Genomic DNA, 16,871 nt, shown 5'->3' with positions numbered 1-16,871 from the left:
ATGAGGAGCTTTGTTTGATATACATGGGTAGTTTATTCCAGAGTATGGGAAGTCTCTGGGACAGGAATCTATCCCTCCGGCATGTTCTGTTTTCTATGGTGACAAGGTTTAAGTCCTAAGAGCGTGTAGCTCGGAGGGATTGGGATTTCTTTAAGTGGAGCATGTCCAACAGCTCTGGGTTAGACATAGCTTTGTATGTTAGGGAGAGATCACCTCTGAGTAGGAGATATGCAACGGAGTAAAGATGGAGTTTTTTGAGACAGTCTGCATAGGGCACCTGTTTGAGGCCGGTAATCCTCTGTGAGGTATTTCTGCGGCCTTTCCAGTTGTTGATGTCGTCTTGTGAGGTACATACCAAAAGAGGCGTACTCTATAATGGGTCTGATGAGTAGAGGGGAACAATGACCTCTTTTTCTGGATGAGAAACCTTTTGTGATGAGGTGTGCCACATAGAAGGATTTCCTGACTACTGTGGGAATGTGATTATCAAAGGAGAGACTACTGTCCACCTGTGTCCCAAGGTCTCATCACACTTTCGGTGTTAAGTATACTACCGCCTATGTTGTAGTTCATGGGTACAGAGTTTTTACCAAAGGGGATGACAATGCACTTTGACATTGAGCTTGAGGCCATGGCTTTGACATCAGGCATCTGTCTCAGTGAGGCCCTTTTGTAGGATGTCCACATCGTTAGGAGTTCCGATTAGGACTCCTAGTTTGCAGTCATCTGCGAACTTCATTAGCCAAAGACCATTTGTGTTAGCCTGTACTTCAGAGAAGTAGATACCAAACAGGAGAGGACCCAGGACTGAACCCTGCGGTACTCCACTTGTCACTGGTCTGAAGTCGGATTTGGAGTCTGCTACTTTCACAGTGTGGGTTCTGTCAGTGACCCAGTTGGCAACCCATCTTGTGACATAGGGATTTATACCTAGTTTAGTGAATTTATCTAATTCCAGAGTGGGGAATGGTGTTGAAAGCCTTGGCAAGATCTAAATAGGCTGTGTGAACCACCTTACCCTTGTCTACGGCTTTGGTGACTGCTTCAAGTCTATCAGGTTTAGGAGACATGATCTGCCTTTTACAAACCCGAACTGGGTGAGATCCAAAGTAATGCACTACAAAAAGCTGGGAGACAGAAAAAATGGGGTACCAAGTGTGTTACATCCTCAAAAGCTGTAACAACTGTCACATGGAGAGAAGCCAACACAACATTAGAGGCAGGAAGCTCTTTATTTGCACTTTTTAAATCCAAATAAGTGTTGAAAAGCATCCTGCTACCACTCTTCTTTCATGGCCAGTGGCCACTGTTAATCCTCTAGTCTGAGATTTGTTCTCAACAGTGCTAAAGGGGTGATTAATAAAAGCTAAGCATCTTTCTGCCATCAAAAGGTGACTAATCTTGCCTTCTTCCCAGTTTGAGTGCAATTGTGGTACTCCATGCATTACAAAAACAGAAATATTCAAGTGGATGTTTTACATGGAAATCTCTTCAGACTATAGTCCTGTACAGTTAGAAAAGGAATACAAAATATGTATTTTTCACAAGGTGTGCAATTGTAATATAGATATGCAAATAGCACAGTTATTTCACAAGGCTTTGTCAAGTCATATGCAAAGTTCTAACTTGCATTTTCAGTGTGGGAATTAATGAAATGTGTTTTTTTTTTCTCACATGAAGATAAGAAGCAAGAATTCAAGCCGGTTACAAAAGGGAGGAAATAACCTGCGTGGTCCTAGACCTTACACTAAGGTAATAAGTACCACCTCATTTACAGAGAATCTACAAATAGTTTCGACAAACCGGAATGTGGAAATCTAAATTTAAATACCCTTGTTCAGTTTATAGTACCACTATATCCATTTCTTCAAAATTCAAAAATCTGATTTTTGACAACATACATAATCCAAATACATTTTTATATAGACTAGACTATGTAATATAGGAAGCCTGGCACTCAAATTGTTACAATTATGTAAAAGAAATTTGAACTTACCTGCCCCGCAAATACTCCACAGACACCAATTATACACAGGATGTTGAAGACAGCAGATCCAACTATAGTTCCTACTCCTACGTCTCCATGAGTGATGAACACACCTGGGGAGGAGAAACAGAATATAAGCATCACTTACTACCCCCCCACTAATGTCTATTTAAAAGCTAAAATAATCTTGAGAAAAGAAGAAAATATTAACATCTGTTGTTTTTGCAGACATTTGTATTACCATACTTGATCCAAAAACAGGTTGTGCTTTGCCAATAGAAATAAACCATTTACTGGTACAAACAGTACCAGGATTACTCATTCTAAAGACTTAAACCTTGCCTGTGATATAAATAGGACCTGCTGGATTGACAGGTAGGTATCCCAGAGAATACCCGTCTATGGAACAGGCTTCCCCCATCCATGTGAAGCAGAGTTCCTCCCTAATCCAATTCAAGTGCAGCTTGGACAATTGGATGAGAAACCAGAAATTCATCCCCGGTTTGGCACCTATGTCTCTGGTGCAAACAGATCACCTGTAAATGGCTAATCTTCCAGGCCCATGCTTACACTTATCAAGGGTATCAGAATTCGCAAAAGATTTGGCTTGCATGGCTAGGCTTAAAAATGCCCTTGTGCTCATTAGCCTAGTAAACACCTATGAACCTATTAAAAAAATCAGAGCTATTTACCAAGGACTAGTATATGGTATTAGGGGGGTTGGGGTTCTAGCTGAGAATGAAGCAATCCCTTATTTATATACTTAAAATTTGGGTATCAGAACTCGTAAAAGATTTGGGATGCATGGCTAGGGTTAAATAGGCCCTTGTGATCAGCCTAGTAAACACCTATGAACCTATTTACAAAAAAACAGCTATTTACCAAGGGACTAGTAACATGGTATTTGTAGAGTCAGGGTTCTAGCTGAGAATGAAGCAGTCCCTTATTTATATATTTAATTTATGGAGGAAAAGTAAAACACGAAAATACAAAGTTGTGCAGAATGTGTGATGAATCCATATACCTTGCCTAGCTCTAATCTTCAAACATTACAAACTGCACTTGTAAGTTTTTGAGACTGAAGTATGTCTCTACCCCCACACACACACAGAGCACAGTCTCAATTTTGCAGCAGCTGTAAGAGCTCTGTAACCACTGTTGGCCTCAGGGGATCCCTTCACATGCTCTCTGGGCTACATGCTTTACAGATTGACAGCCCAAGTTCACAGGCTCATATATCCTTGTTGCAGGTTAGGGTTCCTGGTAGGCTTCACCTAAGTGGTAAGACGGAGCTACCCCCCCCCCCCAACTAGGATGGGTGAGCTAGCAGTCGTAACTGACACCCATCCTCCTCTACCAGCTCCTGTACATATACAATAAGCTAATCAAACACTGTTTGCCTGTATTGTAGTTTCTCTTCCTGCAACAGAGTTAGATCACAACTCTCCAGTTTATCATCTCATCACAAATAGGGGGTGCACACATGCTCCATGTTAGATTACCCCAGAATATGTTGACGTGCCCGTTGGGGAGTTGGGACTGATGGTAATCATGTTGCTCATAGATAAGACCACCACCTTCACATAGTAGCCCACTGTGTCTGTGCCCACAGATAACGTTGAGCATGCATGGGGGAATGTGGGCAGGAAGGTTACTGGTGCCTGACTTCTTAAAATTGTCTATTGTGAAAGGAAGCCGAAGAGGATGGAACCCTGGTACTTGCTTTTGAAGGTGGAAAGGTTAAAAATCTGCGTCACTCTTTTAATCAGTTCCCCTTTTACCACACTTAAGGGCCTCAGACGTAGAAGTAACGAACAAAACCTCTGACAAAGGGAGAATTTGAAATTTCAGATTTCACATCAGTAAAGTTTTGAGAACGGAGCCAATCAAGTCTCATCAAAACGGATCTGGATGCAGCAGCCCTGGAGTTAGGATCAGAGGCATCAGAAGCTCACTTCAAAATATGTTTAAGCACACAAAGAACAGCTGCTGCACAGACATTTAATGAATTATTCACCTTGGAAGGAAGGTCAGACAGTAAATTCTGCAGGTTGTTAACAGTAAAAGCAAACACATGAGCTTAGCAGTTTAATATCCTGAAACGAAAGCAGTGGAAGAATGAATTTTCTTGCTCAGCCTAACCGTTGCCTTCCCATTCTTGTCCAAGGCATTGGGATTAGCACTTGTTTAGCAGCAACATACTTAGACAGCAATAACTGCTGGATCGGCTTTATGATTAAAACAGGCACTTGTGTGCCTGGGGTACCTTATATAACTGGACTTCCTTGAAACAGAATGCTGACCATCAGGTAAAGTAGCAGGGTCTATATTAAATCAGCGAATGCTGATTTATTGACCCTTTAAAAGCGAAAGCTTGAAATACTGAACACACGGAACAGCCAGGGAAAAAAAAATTGCTGGGCCATTTTCGGGATTTTGCCATTTCCTCCACTGTGGTGTGGTCTTGGAATTGGTATATTTAAGTAGGGGGGGTGTGGGGGGTGAAGCCCAACACTTTGTGCTTTTAATTTTTTTTTTTTTTTTTGTGGAAGTGTGATTTTTTTTTTCCCTGGGAAAAAGAAATCTCTGTTCCGTGTCTTTGGCATTTCAAGCTTTCACTTTTAAAGGGTCGATAAATCAGCATTTACTATTTTAAGCGTTCAGTGATTTAATATGGACCCAAGTAGCAGCAGTCAGAAAAGCATTCTCTAAAGCAGGCAGCAGAGAAAGGATTGCCCCAGATTTTGACATCTGTAACATTAAATAACACACTTTCTGATCCATAGGAATTTCATTCTGCTGCCACTGAAAAACTGCTTTCAATTTAAATGTCTCCGAAAAAAAATTATATAAAATTAAATATATAAATATAATCAGCAGGGAAATCTGATATACTTTCTGCAGAAGGTGTGTTCAGATTGTGAAGAAACTTCTGAAACATCTCCCTGTAATGTCTGCCCTTCTGAAAGTATCTTAGAAAGAAAAGGAACAATTTGCTTTTAGTGCTTGAAGAAACAGAAGACAAGGAAAAAGGCATAAAAAAGTTCCTTTATAAATTCCAGTAAATCAGTCATGTCCATGGAAATAGACAGTAGTCTAGGAAAATCTCACTAAGCAGACTTTTCCTGAATACTAACTGTCCCTCAATAGACATAACATTCTCAGCTTCAATGTCTCCATTTGTGTCAAGTGAAGAATTTTGCTAAGGTCAGGTAACGCAGATGGTAAAAGTGTCTTTCCCCTTGCCTCAGAAGGACATCCCAACAACTGCAGAGGTTTTGACTCTCCCCTGGTCTTTGGTGGCTACAGACACTAAATGAAGAGAGCCAGTGGATATGGTCTTAGAACAAATGGTCACAGCATAGTCACCAAACAGCAATCAAGGCAAAAAGTACAGTTTTGTACCTACCATAAATGTAGATGTTCGAAGATCCACATTGCTGCAGTCCTTACACTTGGGTAGTCCGCTGTCCTCGGTCGGCCCGAATATCAAAGTATTAGGCTGACGTCGGTCAAGGCGCTTAAGACTGACATCAGGACGTCAGGGTACAAATGCGCATGACCGACGTCATATCCTCAGTCTTTTCTTGCCCCAGATGTCAGAAGACCCTAAACAGAAAGGTCAAAACCAAAAGACAGCAAAAACAACTAACCACCCTTGCACTAATCATATAAACAATATATACAATATGTACAATATTTACAACCCAAACCACACAACCGCCTCTAACAACAGAGGGGAAGGAGGGAGGGTAAATTGGACTGCAGCAATGTGGATCTTCGAACATCTACATTTATGGTAGGTACAAAACTGTTCTATGTTCTTTATCTCACATTGCTGCAGTCCTTACACTTGGGTAGAATCCCAAAGCAGAGGTAAGGGAGGATGGCAAAACTATAAAGTAGTAGGAGCTGCCAAAATGCCCTGTAAAATTGCAGTGGCAAACCCAGCCCTAGATTTAGAGTAAAGAGGAAGGTGGTAATGCTTAGAGAAAGTATGCACTGAACTCCAAGTAGCTGCCTCCAAAATATCTTTAGTTGCCACCCCCCTTAAAAAGGCTGTAGAAGTGGCAGTAGCTCTAGTGGAATGAGGCCTAATCCCAGCTGGAACCTCCTTACCATGATGGGAATAACAGAAAGCAATACACAACCCAATCCACTTAGAAATAGTTTGTTTTGACACAGGCTTGCCCTGAGAACCCAAAGCAAAAGAAACAAACAACTGCTGAGACTGCCTGAACCCTTTAGTTCTGCTCAAATAATATCGTAACTGCCTGTGAATATCCAAGGTATGCAAAATCTTTTCCCCTTTATTTTGGGGGTTTGCATAAAAAGTCGGCAAATGAATAGTTTGGTTTAAAGCCACACTAGAAACCACCTTAGGCATAAAAGAAGGATTAGTACGTAAAGATACCCTGTCCTTATGGAAAATTAAGAAAGGTTCAACTGCCATAAGGGCCTGCAATTCAGAAACCCTTCTCGCAGAGGTAATGGCCAACAAAAAAGCAGTCTTCCATGATAAATATTTCAACTCGGCAGTAGCTGCAGGCTCAAAAGGTTGTAGAGTGAGTTTCTCCAACACAAAATTGAGATCCCAAGCAGGAGTAGGAGCTCTACGTGGGGGTCTTATATTCTTTGCCCCTCTAAGAAATTGCTTAAACAAAGGATGAGAAAACAATGGTGGATCACAGTCATAGTGAGCAGAAATTGCTGCAGCATGAATCTTAACAGAAGAGAAGGACAATCCTTTGTCCAGTAACTCAGCAAGATATTGAAGAGCCACACTTAAATTAGGCTTAGCAACATCAAATTCCTTTGCTGCACTCCAAAATAAAAATCTCTTCCATTTATCTGCATATACTTTCCTTGTACTAGGCCTTCTGGCCTCCAAAATAACATTCAAAACTTGCTGCGGAAGCTGAGACCCTCCAGGGTTTAAAACAGAATATGCCAGGCTGTTAGGTGAAGAGAGTGAAGTTTGACATTGAGTAAATGACTGTTCTCTTGAGACAGCAGGTGTGGAATCGAAGGCAAAGGCCATGGAGGCTCCCGAACCAGACTTCTCAGTAATGGGTACCAGTGCTGTCAAGGCCAATCTGGAGCTATTAGAATCATCTTTGGCTTGTCCTGTCTGACCTTTAGGAGTACCTTTGGGAGGAGAGGCAGAGGTGGAAAGGCATACACATGAAGATTGCTCCAATTGAAAGAAAGAGCATCCACTTTCCAAGCTGTGGGATGAAACCTTTGTGCAAAACTTTGGCAGCTGGTAGTTTAGTGGAGAAGCGAACAGATCTATGTCTGGAGTTCCCCATAACACTGTCAATTTCTGAAATACATGAGGATCCAATTTCCACTCGTGGGGATCCATAATTCGTCTGCTCAACACATCTGCTAAGGAGTTCTGTGCTCCCGGCAGAAACCTTGCCTGAAGATTGAGCTGTAAATTGAGAGCAGTCTCCCACAAAATCATTGCTTGCCTGCATAGAGGATAAGAATGTGTTCCCCCTTGCTTGTTGATGTACCACATGACAGTTGTGTTGTCTGTTAGAACCAACACCTGCCCTGGAAGAAGTAAATCCTTGAAAGCTATTAAAGCAAATTGGACTGCTAACATCTCCTTCAAGTTGATATGTAGATGTTGTAGTCTGGCAGGCCACGTGTCTTGTATCCACTTTCCATTTAGATGAGCTCCCCAAGCTTTGTCTGAGGCATCTGTCGTTAGAATTTGACTCGCCTCTGGCCGGGTCACAGAGAGTCCCTTGTTTAGGTGACATTCCTGAGCCCACCACAAAAATTCCTTTTGAATGCAAGGTATTATCTGAATGACAGTGTCCATATCTTGGCAGTGCTGTGTCCATACATTTTTGAGATACCATTGTAGCTTCCTCATATGCAGTTTGGCATTGGGAAGTACCAGAATACAAGATGCCATGAACCCCAAGGCTTGAAGGACTGTCCTTGCAGTCAGCCTGGACTGATGAGACAACTGATGGAAGTAAAGGGAAAGATTCTTTTGTTTGTCCGGGGTCAAAAAGGCCATCTGGGATGCTGTATTCAGTCTCACACCCAGAAAGCACATGTCTTGAGAGGGTACTAGACTGGACTTTATTTCGTTCACAGAATACCCCAGGCATCTTAGCACTGCTATCACGTATTGCAAATGATGAAGAAGCTCGTCCCTTCCTTTGGCCAGAATCAGGCAATCGTCCAAATAAGGATAGATCTGTATTCCTTTTAGCCTGAAGTAAGCTATCACTGGAGCCAGAACCTTTGTGAACACTCTGGGCGCAGTAGATAAGCCAAAGGGCAATGCAGAGAACTGAAAATGAGAAGTCCCAGCTCGAAAACGCAGATACTTCCTGCAACTTAGCCTGATAGGAACATGAAGGTAAGCTTCCTTGAGATCCAGAGTCACCATCTAGTGATCTTTGCCCAGCAGAGGTAAAAGCTGTTGTAACGTCGACATTTTGAACTTGGGAATGTCCAGATAAGTGTTGAGGATAGATAAATCCAAAATTGGTCTCCACGTGTTCCCCTTCTTTGGTACTAGGAACAGGCGAGAATAAAATCCTAGGCCTACTTCTGGCAGAGGGACCGGCTGTATGGCCCCTATTTGCAGCAGCAGAGAAATTTGTTTGTGAGCCTCCATTCTTTGCTGAGGAGGAACGTCTGGCATGCCTTTGAAAGGAGGCAAGGTATGGAAATAAAACCTGTAACCTTGGTGTATAATATCCAATACCCATCTGTCCTGGGTAATTAAATTCCAATTTTCTTTGAAGAGTGCCAACCTTCCTCCCAAAGGTGCTGCCAGACAAGAAGGCTCTGGCAGCTGAAAAGGTAGGTCATTGGGCCTGTTTACGAAAGGACTGGCCCCTGCCCTCCCCGAAGACTGTGCAGGTGAACTCCCTGTTCTAGGTCTGAAAGAGCCCTGAGCTCTACCCCTACCACGTCTAGATCTTCCCCTAGACTGTGAATCATAAGAAGGGTACGTCCACCCCTTAGCAGGCCAATTCCTACTAAACTGGAGGCTGAACTTGCAAAAATCTTTAACAGTCTGCATAGACTTAGCCTTGTCTTCCATTTTCTTTAAAACTGCCTCCACAGGTGAACCAAACAATACATCAGACTGTAAAGGAGCATCCAAAATCCTTGTCTTAACATGGTCAGATAAGATCTGATCCCTCAGCCAGGCGTGCCTACGAAGAACTGACCCAGTGGCAGCCACCCTAGACGAGGCCTGTACAGCATCAAATCCACATTGTAAAGAATGCTTACCCACCTGTTCAGAAACATGTACCAAATCTTGTAATTCTTTACACTCAATGCCTTCCGCCAGAGCATCTACCTTAGACTTCAATTGAGAAAGAAGATAGTTTTGATATTTCAACATGTGAAACTGGCAATTCAAAGCCCTCATAGCTAAGGTGGAAGAAGTATAGACTTTCTTTCCCCATCTATCCAAAGTTCTGGCCTCTATCTGGAGGAACCGGATTTTTTACCACAGAGGCCTTGACACCCTTAGGTCCCTGACTAACTGTTTCTGGGTCTGCCCTAGGACTCTTATACAGATATTTATGAGCTTCAGGCACCCTGTAATACCTGTCCGGTTTAACAGGAGCAGGAGGCAAAGAATCAGGATTAAGTGAAGCCTCTGCAAACACATCTTCCACAACATCCAGAACAGGAGGAATTGCCAAAGGCCTATGCTGGGGTAAAAGCAAAAATTCCCGAAGCCTTTTCCTGGAATCAGAGAAGTCCTGACCTTCCCACTTAAAATGTTCCCTCATAGAATGAAGAGTCTCTGAAAAAGAAAAATCCTCTGGAGGAGAAGCAGAAGGAGTAGAATCATCCACATCAGAATCAGAATAAGGAGAATACTCCTGCAAGTCTTCAGCCGAAGACTCTGAAACATCCGAAACCTGCTCAAAACTCCCCAACTCTGGTTCCACCCTAGGCCTCTTATCAGGAGGGGGCAAAGAACCTCTAATCAAAGTAATTAAATCTTCTGCCATTTTGAGCATGTGCTTCTTGGGCACAGATCCTGAAGAACTAGGAGTGACCCCAACAGAAGCGAAACCTGGCCTGCCTCTGGGAGAAGCCTTGGAAATAGAAGGAGAGGGCCTAACAGCCCTAGGAAGGGAGGGGAGTACAGTAACCTGAGAAGCCCCTTCAGCCTGACCTGCCTCCTGAGAGGCCACATCCTGCAATATCAAAGTCTCCCCCTGGGACTCCAGAGAAGCCTCCGGCGGAACCACCGGTTCCACTGACACCTCCAAAGAACTGGCGTCTGGTACGGACGACTCTTCTTGCCTGAGTTTAGCTGCTTTGTCTTTGCGCTTCTTCGAAGAAGCGGGCGTCGGAGCATCCGACAGCATATTGTAATTGCACCGCTTCCCGAAGACCAACCTGGCACAATCTAACCTTCGCTTAATAGTGCGCTTATTAAACCTAGCACAAAAGCGACACCCAACAACATCGTGCTCAGGCCCCAAACAAGGAATACACAAAGTATGATAATCTCTATGCGGTATCTGCTTCCCACAAGAAATACAGTTATTCACTTTTTCTGACATCCGGTAAACCACTGAGGCAAGAAAAAACTAAAATATTCCCCAACGGGGTACTTAGCCAACTTTGACTCGGTCTGAAACTCCGAATTCGAAAAATTTCAGAACGCCGAACGGCACTTGCAACGCTGCTTCTGCATCGGACCATGCGGCAAAAAAGACTGAGGATATGACGTCGGTCATGCGCATTTGTACCCTGACGTCCTGATGTCAGTCTTAAGCGCCTTGACAGACGTCAGCCTAATACTTTGATATTCGGGCCGACCGAGGACAGCGGACTACCCAAGTGTAAGGACTGCAGCAATGTGAGATGAAGAACATCTGGAGCCAGCCTGACACCCAAAGACTCCTTAACTTTCTTCTTACAGGCAGAGGAAGGTACCATCACAAAGACTCAAGAAAACTCCATAGTTAAGCAGAGGAAGGAATGTGAAAAGCAGAAATGCAGCCTAAATGGGTCACTAAAATATATAGAAAACACAGTTGTAGAGGTAAACTTGGCATAACAATAGATGCTTGCATGGTCAGTGCTGCAGAACCCCTACTTATATGGGTTATATCCTTCTATGGCTGGAACAGCCGGCCAGTTTCCAAAGCTTTCAGGGCACCTTCCACATGCCCAAACTGCCAGGTAACTTAAACCAAGCTGACTTGGACACCAAGCCCTTCAGAGCTTTCATGCTAACAGAGGGCAGGGGGCTAAAATCCCTGACAAGGACAATACTAGGCAAATATAAAAGGGACATAAAAGACGTACAAAAATGAGAGCGAGAGAGGGATTACTGTAGCAGTGATCATCTGAACTTACATAAGTATTCTTCCCACAACTGTAGAACTATGCTATGTTCATCATGTGATCACTGCTGTGGTTGCCTTAGCTACATGGGTAGATTACTACAGCTTAAAACTAGCAGGAGGAAGAATGAGAGTTCAGGACCTCCTGGAGACTGGTCCGAGCAAAGCCTGTCCAAGAGCTGGAGGAGGAATCTAGCTTATAGTGTTTTGTAAAGGTATGTACAGAGGACCAAGTTGCTTCTTCTATTACACCTTTAGAATCCAACCCTTTCCAAAAAGCCTTAGATGAAGCAAAGGCTCTAGTGGAATGAGTTTTGACCTTGCCTGGAATTGTTTTATTGTGGTGGGTATTACAAAATAGTCAACCATTTGGAAATAGTCTGCTTTGACACAGGATGTCCATTTTTTTCTCAACTTTACAATTAAAACAACTGCCCACAGTTCCTTAAAGATTTTGTTCTATCAAGATAATACTAGAGTTGTCTGTGGACATCCAAGATGTGGAACATCCTTTCCGCCTCATTTTTAGGTTCTGGAAAGAATTAGATGAACAGCTTAGCTCAATGTAAACGCAGATAACACTTTAGAGGCATAAATGAAGGATTAGTTCTTACAGATGACATCTTTGCAGGAAAAAAAAAAGAATTTTGACCCACAGCAAGAGCTTGCAACTCTGACACATCTTACAGAGAGCAATTACCAACACTGCTTTGCACATTAAGAACCTCAAGTCAGTTTAATGATCTGGTTCAAATTAAGCAAAAGTTAGTTTTTCTAACACAAGTAAAATCCCAGGGAGGTGTCACCTATTTTTCTAGAAGGCTTCATATGCAACACCCCTCTCAAAAACATTTTGACAGGAGTCTGCACTTAAGATGAGATTCTTGGGTAAGACATTTTAGCAACTTGCTTTGGTGACAAAGGCTGTTAAATACATTTTCTTCTTTTTATGTCTGGAAGTTTGAAGAACTAAGAAACCATTCATTTGTTCCATGGTTAAACCAAAAAATGCTCAAGTTCTTACAAAGCCTAGCAGCAGTCAGTAAAACGGGTTGAGTTATAAAAAAGTAACTTTTCCCCATTAAAATACAGCCCTCAAAAGTAAAATAACTTTCATTTAAACTACTTTATCTTAGGTAAAAGTTATGTGCTTACCATAACAGATCTGTATTCTCATTTTTGTCTGGTTCAATGTTTGGGCTGTTGGATCCGATCAGATCTGACCTAGTCATCTTCTTCCAGAGCTTTGGAACCAAAGCTCTGACTCATTCCCTACCCATAATCCTCTCCTTCCTCCTAATCAACATCAGATTAAGTTTGTTGTCTCTTAACTGTATAGATCTATTCTTTAAAAAACTATAACATACAGACAAAGTTAACAGCTTGTTAAATACCAAAGTATGGTTGATGTAACTTTTGAGCAGACATTGTCTTGGTAAACCACACAGTTTATGGGTGACAATTTGGAAGGGGGAGAGATGTTGAACTTGATGAAAATGAGACAAAACATTTCCATCGTTATGGTAAGTATATAACTTTCATGTACAATGTCTATTTTCATCTAATTCAATGTTTGGGACAGATTTCCAAGCCAGAACACCTGGGTGGTATCAAGAAAAGACATTCCAGAGAATGGTAGACCCAAAAGATGCAAGAGCTCTGCACTGCACATCCAGTGTGTAACAAGATATAAACTTATGAAATGTGGGCCATACTGCTGCTACACGTCATCGTGAATGCCATAGAGATAGGCGTTTGGTTTTGTATACAAGGATAACCCCTAGTCATTGTATAAAAAGGCTCTAGTGTCTGAAAGCCATTTGGAAATTGTAGTTTTAGGTATATTCCTTCCAAGCTTTACTTTAGAAAAGGATACAAAGTTTGTGAGACTTTCTTATGTCCTTCGTATGGTGCAAGTAGAACTTGTGCCATTTCTGGACATCTAAGGTATGCAGCAGATGTTTTTCCTCTCATAGATTCATAGGTGTTTACTGGTTCATAGGTGTTTACTAGGCTAACAACCACAAGGGCCTTTTTAAGCCTAGCCATACATCCCAAATCTCTGACAAGTTCTGATACTCTTGGCAAGTGTAAGCATGGGCCTGGGAGATGAACCATTTACAAGTTACCTGCGTCCATTAGAGACATAGGTGCCAATCCAGGGATGAATTTCCAGTTTCCCATCCAATTTTCCAAGCTGCACTTGATCTGGGTTAGGGAGGAACTCTGCTTCACATGGATAAGGAGTCTGTTCCATAGATGGGGTAAATCTCTGGGACACATACCTGCCACTCCAGCAGATCTTATTTATATCACAGGCAAGGTTTAATTCTTTAGAACTGCTAATTCTGGTGCCACTTGTTTTGTGGCTATGCAGGATGTGTAGAGTGGGGTCAGACAATGCCCTGTATGCCAGGCATACATATCCCCTCAAAAGCTTGTAGGGGACAAAGTACAGGGATAGAGCCTTGAGGCGGTCTGCACAGGACATTTTACTTACAACCTGTATTATTTTAGTGAGGAACCTCTCTGGACATTCCAATTGTGGGATATGCCTGGTTAGGTACATACTAAAGGTGGCACTGTACTCAATGATAGGTCTGATGAATGCCAAATACAGTGGAACAATGACTTCCTTGGACTTGGATGCCATACCTTTGTTTATAAGTTGTGCAACACAGAATGATTTTCTCACCAGTGTAGACACGTGATGATCAAATGCTAGATTACTATTTGTGTGTGTGTGTCCCTAATTCCATCTACTGGGTCAACTCTAAGGGGTGTGTTGTCAATATGATAGTTACCAGGGGGTGGATAACTTCATAAAGCATACTATTATACATTTCTTGGCATTTAGTTTTAGTCCATGGCTCAGACACCAATTGTTCGTCTGTCAGCCTCTCCTGGAGAACATTTGTGTCACTAAGATTCAATGACAGCTCCTAATTTGCAATCTGCAAATTTAGTTATCTGGAAATCACTGACATTGGCCTTAACGTCTGAGAAGCAAATGCCAAAATAGAGCAACCCAAGGACTGATCCCTGAGGGACTCCACTTTTAACTGGCCTCTTTGTAGAGGTAGACTCCACAATTCTACCTTCCCAGAGTCCTGTCTGCGAGCCAGTTGGCTATCCAACGGGTGACATACAAGTTTTTACCTAACCTCTTGAGTTTGTCAACAATGCCTGAATGGGGTATTGTGTCAAATACTTTGGCCAGGTCAAGGTAGGCAGTGTGAACAATTTTGCTCATCTATTGCTTTGGTGACCTTCTCAAAGAAGTCCATCAGGCTGAATAGGCATGATCTGCCCTTACCACATTCAAACTGGGTTGGGTCCAGTGCCCGGAGACGTACTATATCTATATTGATCATCTCCATGATAATTATTTCCATGGCATTAAATAAAATACTAGTAAGACTTATGGGTCTGTGGTTTCCAGGGTTTGTAGATGGCCCACCTTTGCGCAGAGGGATGACCGTTGCTTTTCTCTATTCACGAGGCATGAAGTTTGTTTGGAGGCTACAGTTGAATAGTAATTCCAGAGACCCTGACAGGTCATGTTTCATGCTATTTAGAAGGCATCCTGGGATATTGTCTGGGCCCATTGACGCAGTGTTCCTGGTCTTAAAGCATTAAGGACCTGTCCTCTAGTGATAATAGAGGGAGTTGTATTTGATATTTCCTGAGGGAAGGCTGATGGGTAGAGAGGGGTAAAGCTGGAGCTGAATTTTTCAGCCAGGAGGTTTTCTGTGTCTTCTCACTCAGTATACATGGCTCCATTTAAAATGAGCACTGCACACAATTGTGTATTGCCTTTCAGGTTGCGGACATAGCTAAAGAATGCTTTGGGAGACTGCTTTTATCCTGTTAGGTGCTGCAGCTCCTAATTTTTATGATTTTCTTCCTCCTGTTATACAGTCAGTTGATTTTGTGATTCCACAAGGGTGGCTTGTTTTTTTGAGTTAGTTCTATATTACTTCCTTGTGTGTCCAACTACCTCTATGCAACTATTAACATGTGAGCTCTTCTGCATAGGCAGAAGTGTTTTCAGGGTTTATGGGGGCTTGAAATTTTGCCAGGTTCCCACTTAACAGCAGGTGGTTAACCTTAGAATACTTCCTGAATATTCCAGGTTTAGCTGGGGGTCCAGGTTTTATTTTTACTTCAAAGGAGACCATTTTATGGTCTGACTGTACCAGGGAAGGCATTATACTAGGGGATGTGCAGCAGTCTCCCATATTAGTGAGGATCAGATTCAGTATGGTTGCACCCCTGGTTGGTGTACTGACTATCTGGTCCAGGGAGTTTGTGTTTACAAAATCCAGGAATCTCTGTGCATGCATGTTTGGTGTCGTATAGGATTTCCAGTTAATAGTAGAGTAATTAAAGTCACCCATGAATATGGTATTGGGTTGGATGGTCAGTGTTTCTAATAAGTTTAAATACAAGGTATGGGTTTCCTGGGTCATAGAGGGGGACCTATAGCTTGCAAGGAAGTGGTATTGGATTTTACCAATGGTGATTTGAACATGGAGCAGTTCAAATGCATTGTCCTGTTTGACCAGCCTTGAAGTAGATTTATTTTTGATGTAAATAGGGACACCTCCACCTTTAGTCTCTGCCTGTGAAGTAGCTGGCCTAAAACGTGTGGAAGGCATTATAACCTTGCACTTTGAGAAACTGGGAAACCACTGGCAAAAATCAATGGACTCAAATTTGTTTCAGATGTCACTTTTTGAAAAAAAGGAGGATTTGTTCTCATTTTCACCTGTCTATGAAAAATAAGGACAAATAACTCCAGAAAGTACTCGGAGTGTGGAGAGAGAAAAGCATATCCCAAATGAGTGGAGAATAAGCATACTAGTGTCAGTGTTCAAGAACTAAGAAGATATTCACAACTGTGGGCAGTATAGTGGTATGTCATGTTGCGTGAAACTTGTGGAGAAGGTGATTGATAAACTACTACGCAGAGTAGTAGAAAGTAAGATGGGAGATGAGCAGTTTGGATCCATTGTACTGCATTCTGATCTGAATCCAATGTTTGTAGTGAGACAGAGCCGAGAAGCTAGAGATGAGGAAAGAATCCAACTAGGCATTTCTAGGCATGCAGAAAGCATATGAGAAGGTTCCAAGACAGCTGATTTGGGCAATTGTGTAGTGGTTCCAAGTCCCAGAAACACTGGTAGAATTAGTGCAAGTTATGTACAAGGACAGTGCTTCATCTCTCAGAGTAGTTCCCAGTGGGAGTGGATGTGAAATCATGGTTCATCTCTGATCCCACTGCTGTTCATTACTGGTGATGGACTACATTAGCAAATGGGTTGGAGGGACAGAACAAATATGCTGTATGCAGATGAAATTTCATTACAAGCAGACTCTGAGCAAATATTGCCGCAAGGATAAGGGAATGGAATGCAAAACTGAAGGCACATGGGATGAACAGATAAGACATTTGTAATAGTTTCAAAGGGTGAAATCAAATGAAGCGGAGAACTGAGATAGAAGGGAAGATGGAACAG

The 16,871-nt window shown here is 42.4% G+C and overlaps 1 protein-coding gene across 1 annotated transcript in view; it reads right to left on the bottom strand.

The window, feature by feature from the left end:
* SLC24A4 (solute carrier family 24 member 4) overlaps nucleotides 1-16,871 on the bottom strand; it is a 1,237,943-nt gene that overhangs the window by 1,016,006 nt on the left and 205,066 nt on the right. Inside the window, exon 4 of the mRNA XM_044074649.1 lies at nucleotides 1,997-2,100. Within this exon, the coding sequence (XP_043930584.1) occupies nucleotides 1,997-2,100 (104 nt within the window). The remainder of the gene's footprint in view (nucleotides 1-1,996; nucleotides 2,101-16,871) is intronic.

Source organism: Protopterus annectens, chromosome 6.part0 (genome assembly GCF_019279795.1).
Source record: "Protopterus annectens isolate FY-2018-M chromosome 6.part0, PAN1.0, whole genome shotgun sequence".
Lineage (NCBI taxonomy): Eukaryota > Metazoa > Chordata > Ceratodontiformes > Protopteridae > Protopterus > Protopterus annectens.
The sequence above is the reverse complement of the archived record's forward strand: the minus strand, read 5'-3'. Positions and strand labels throughout refer to the sequence as shown.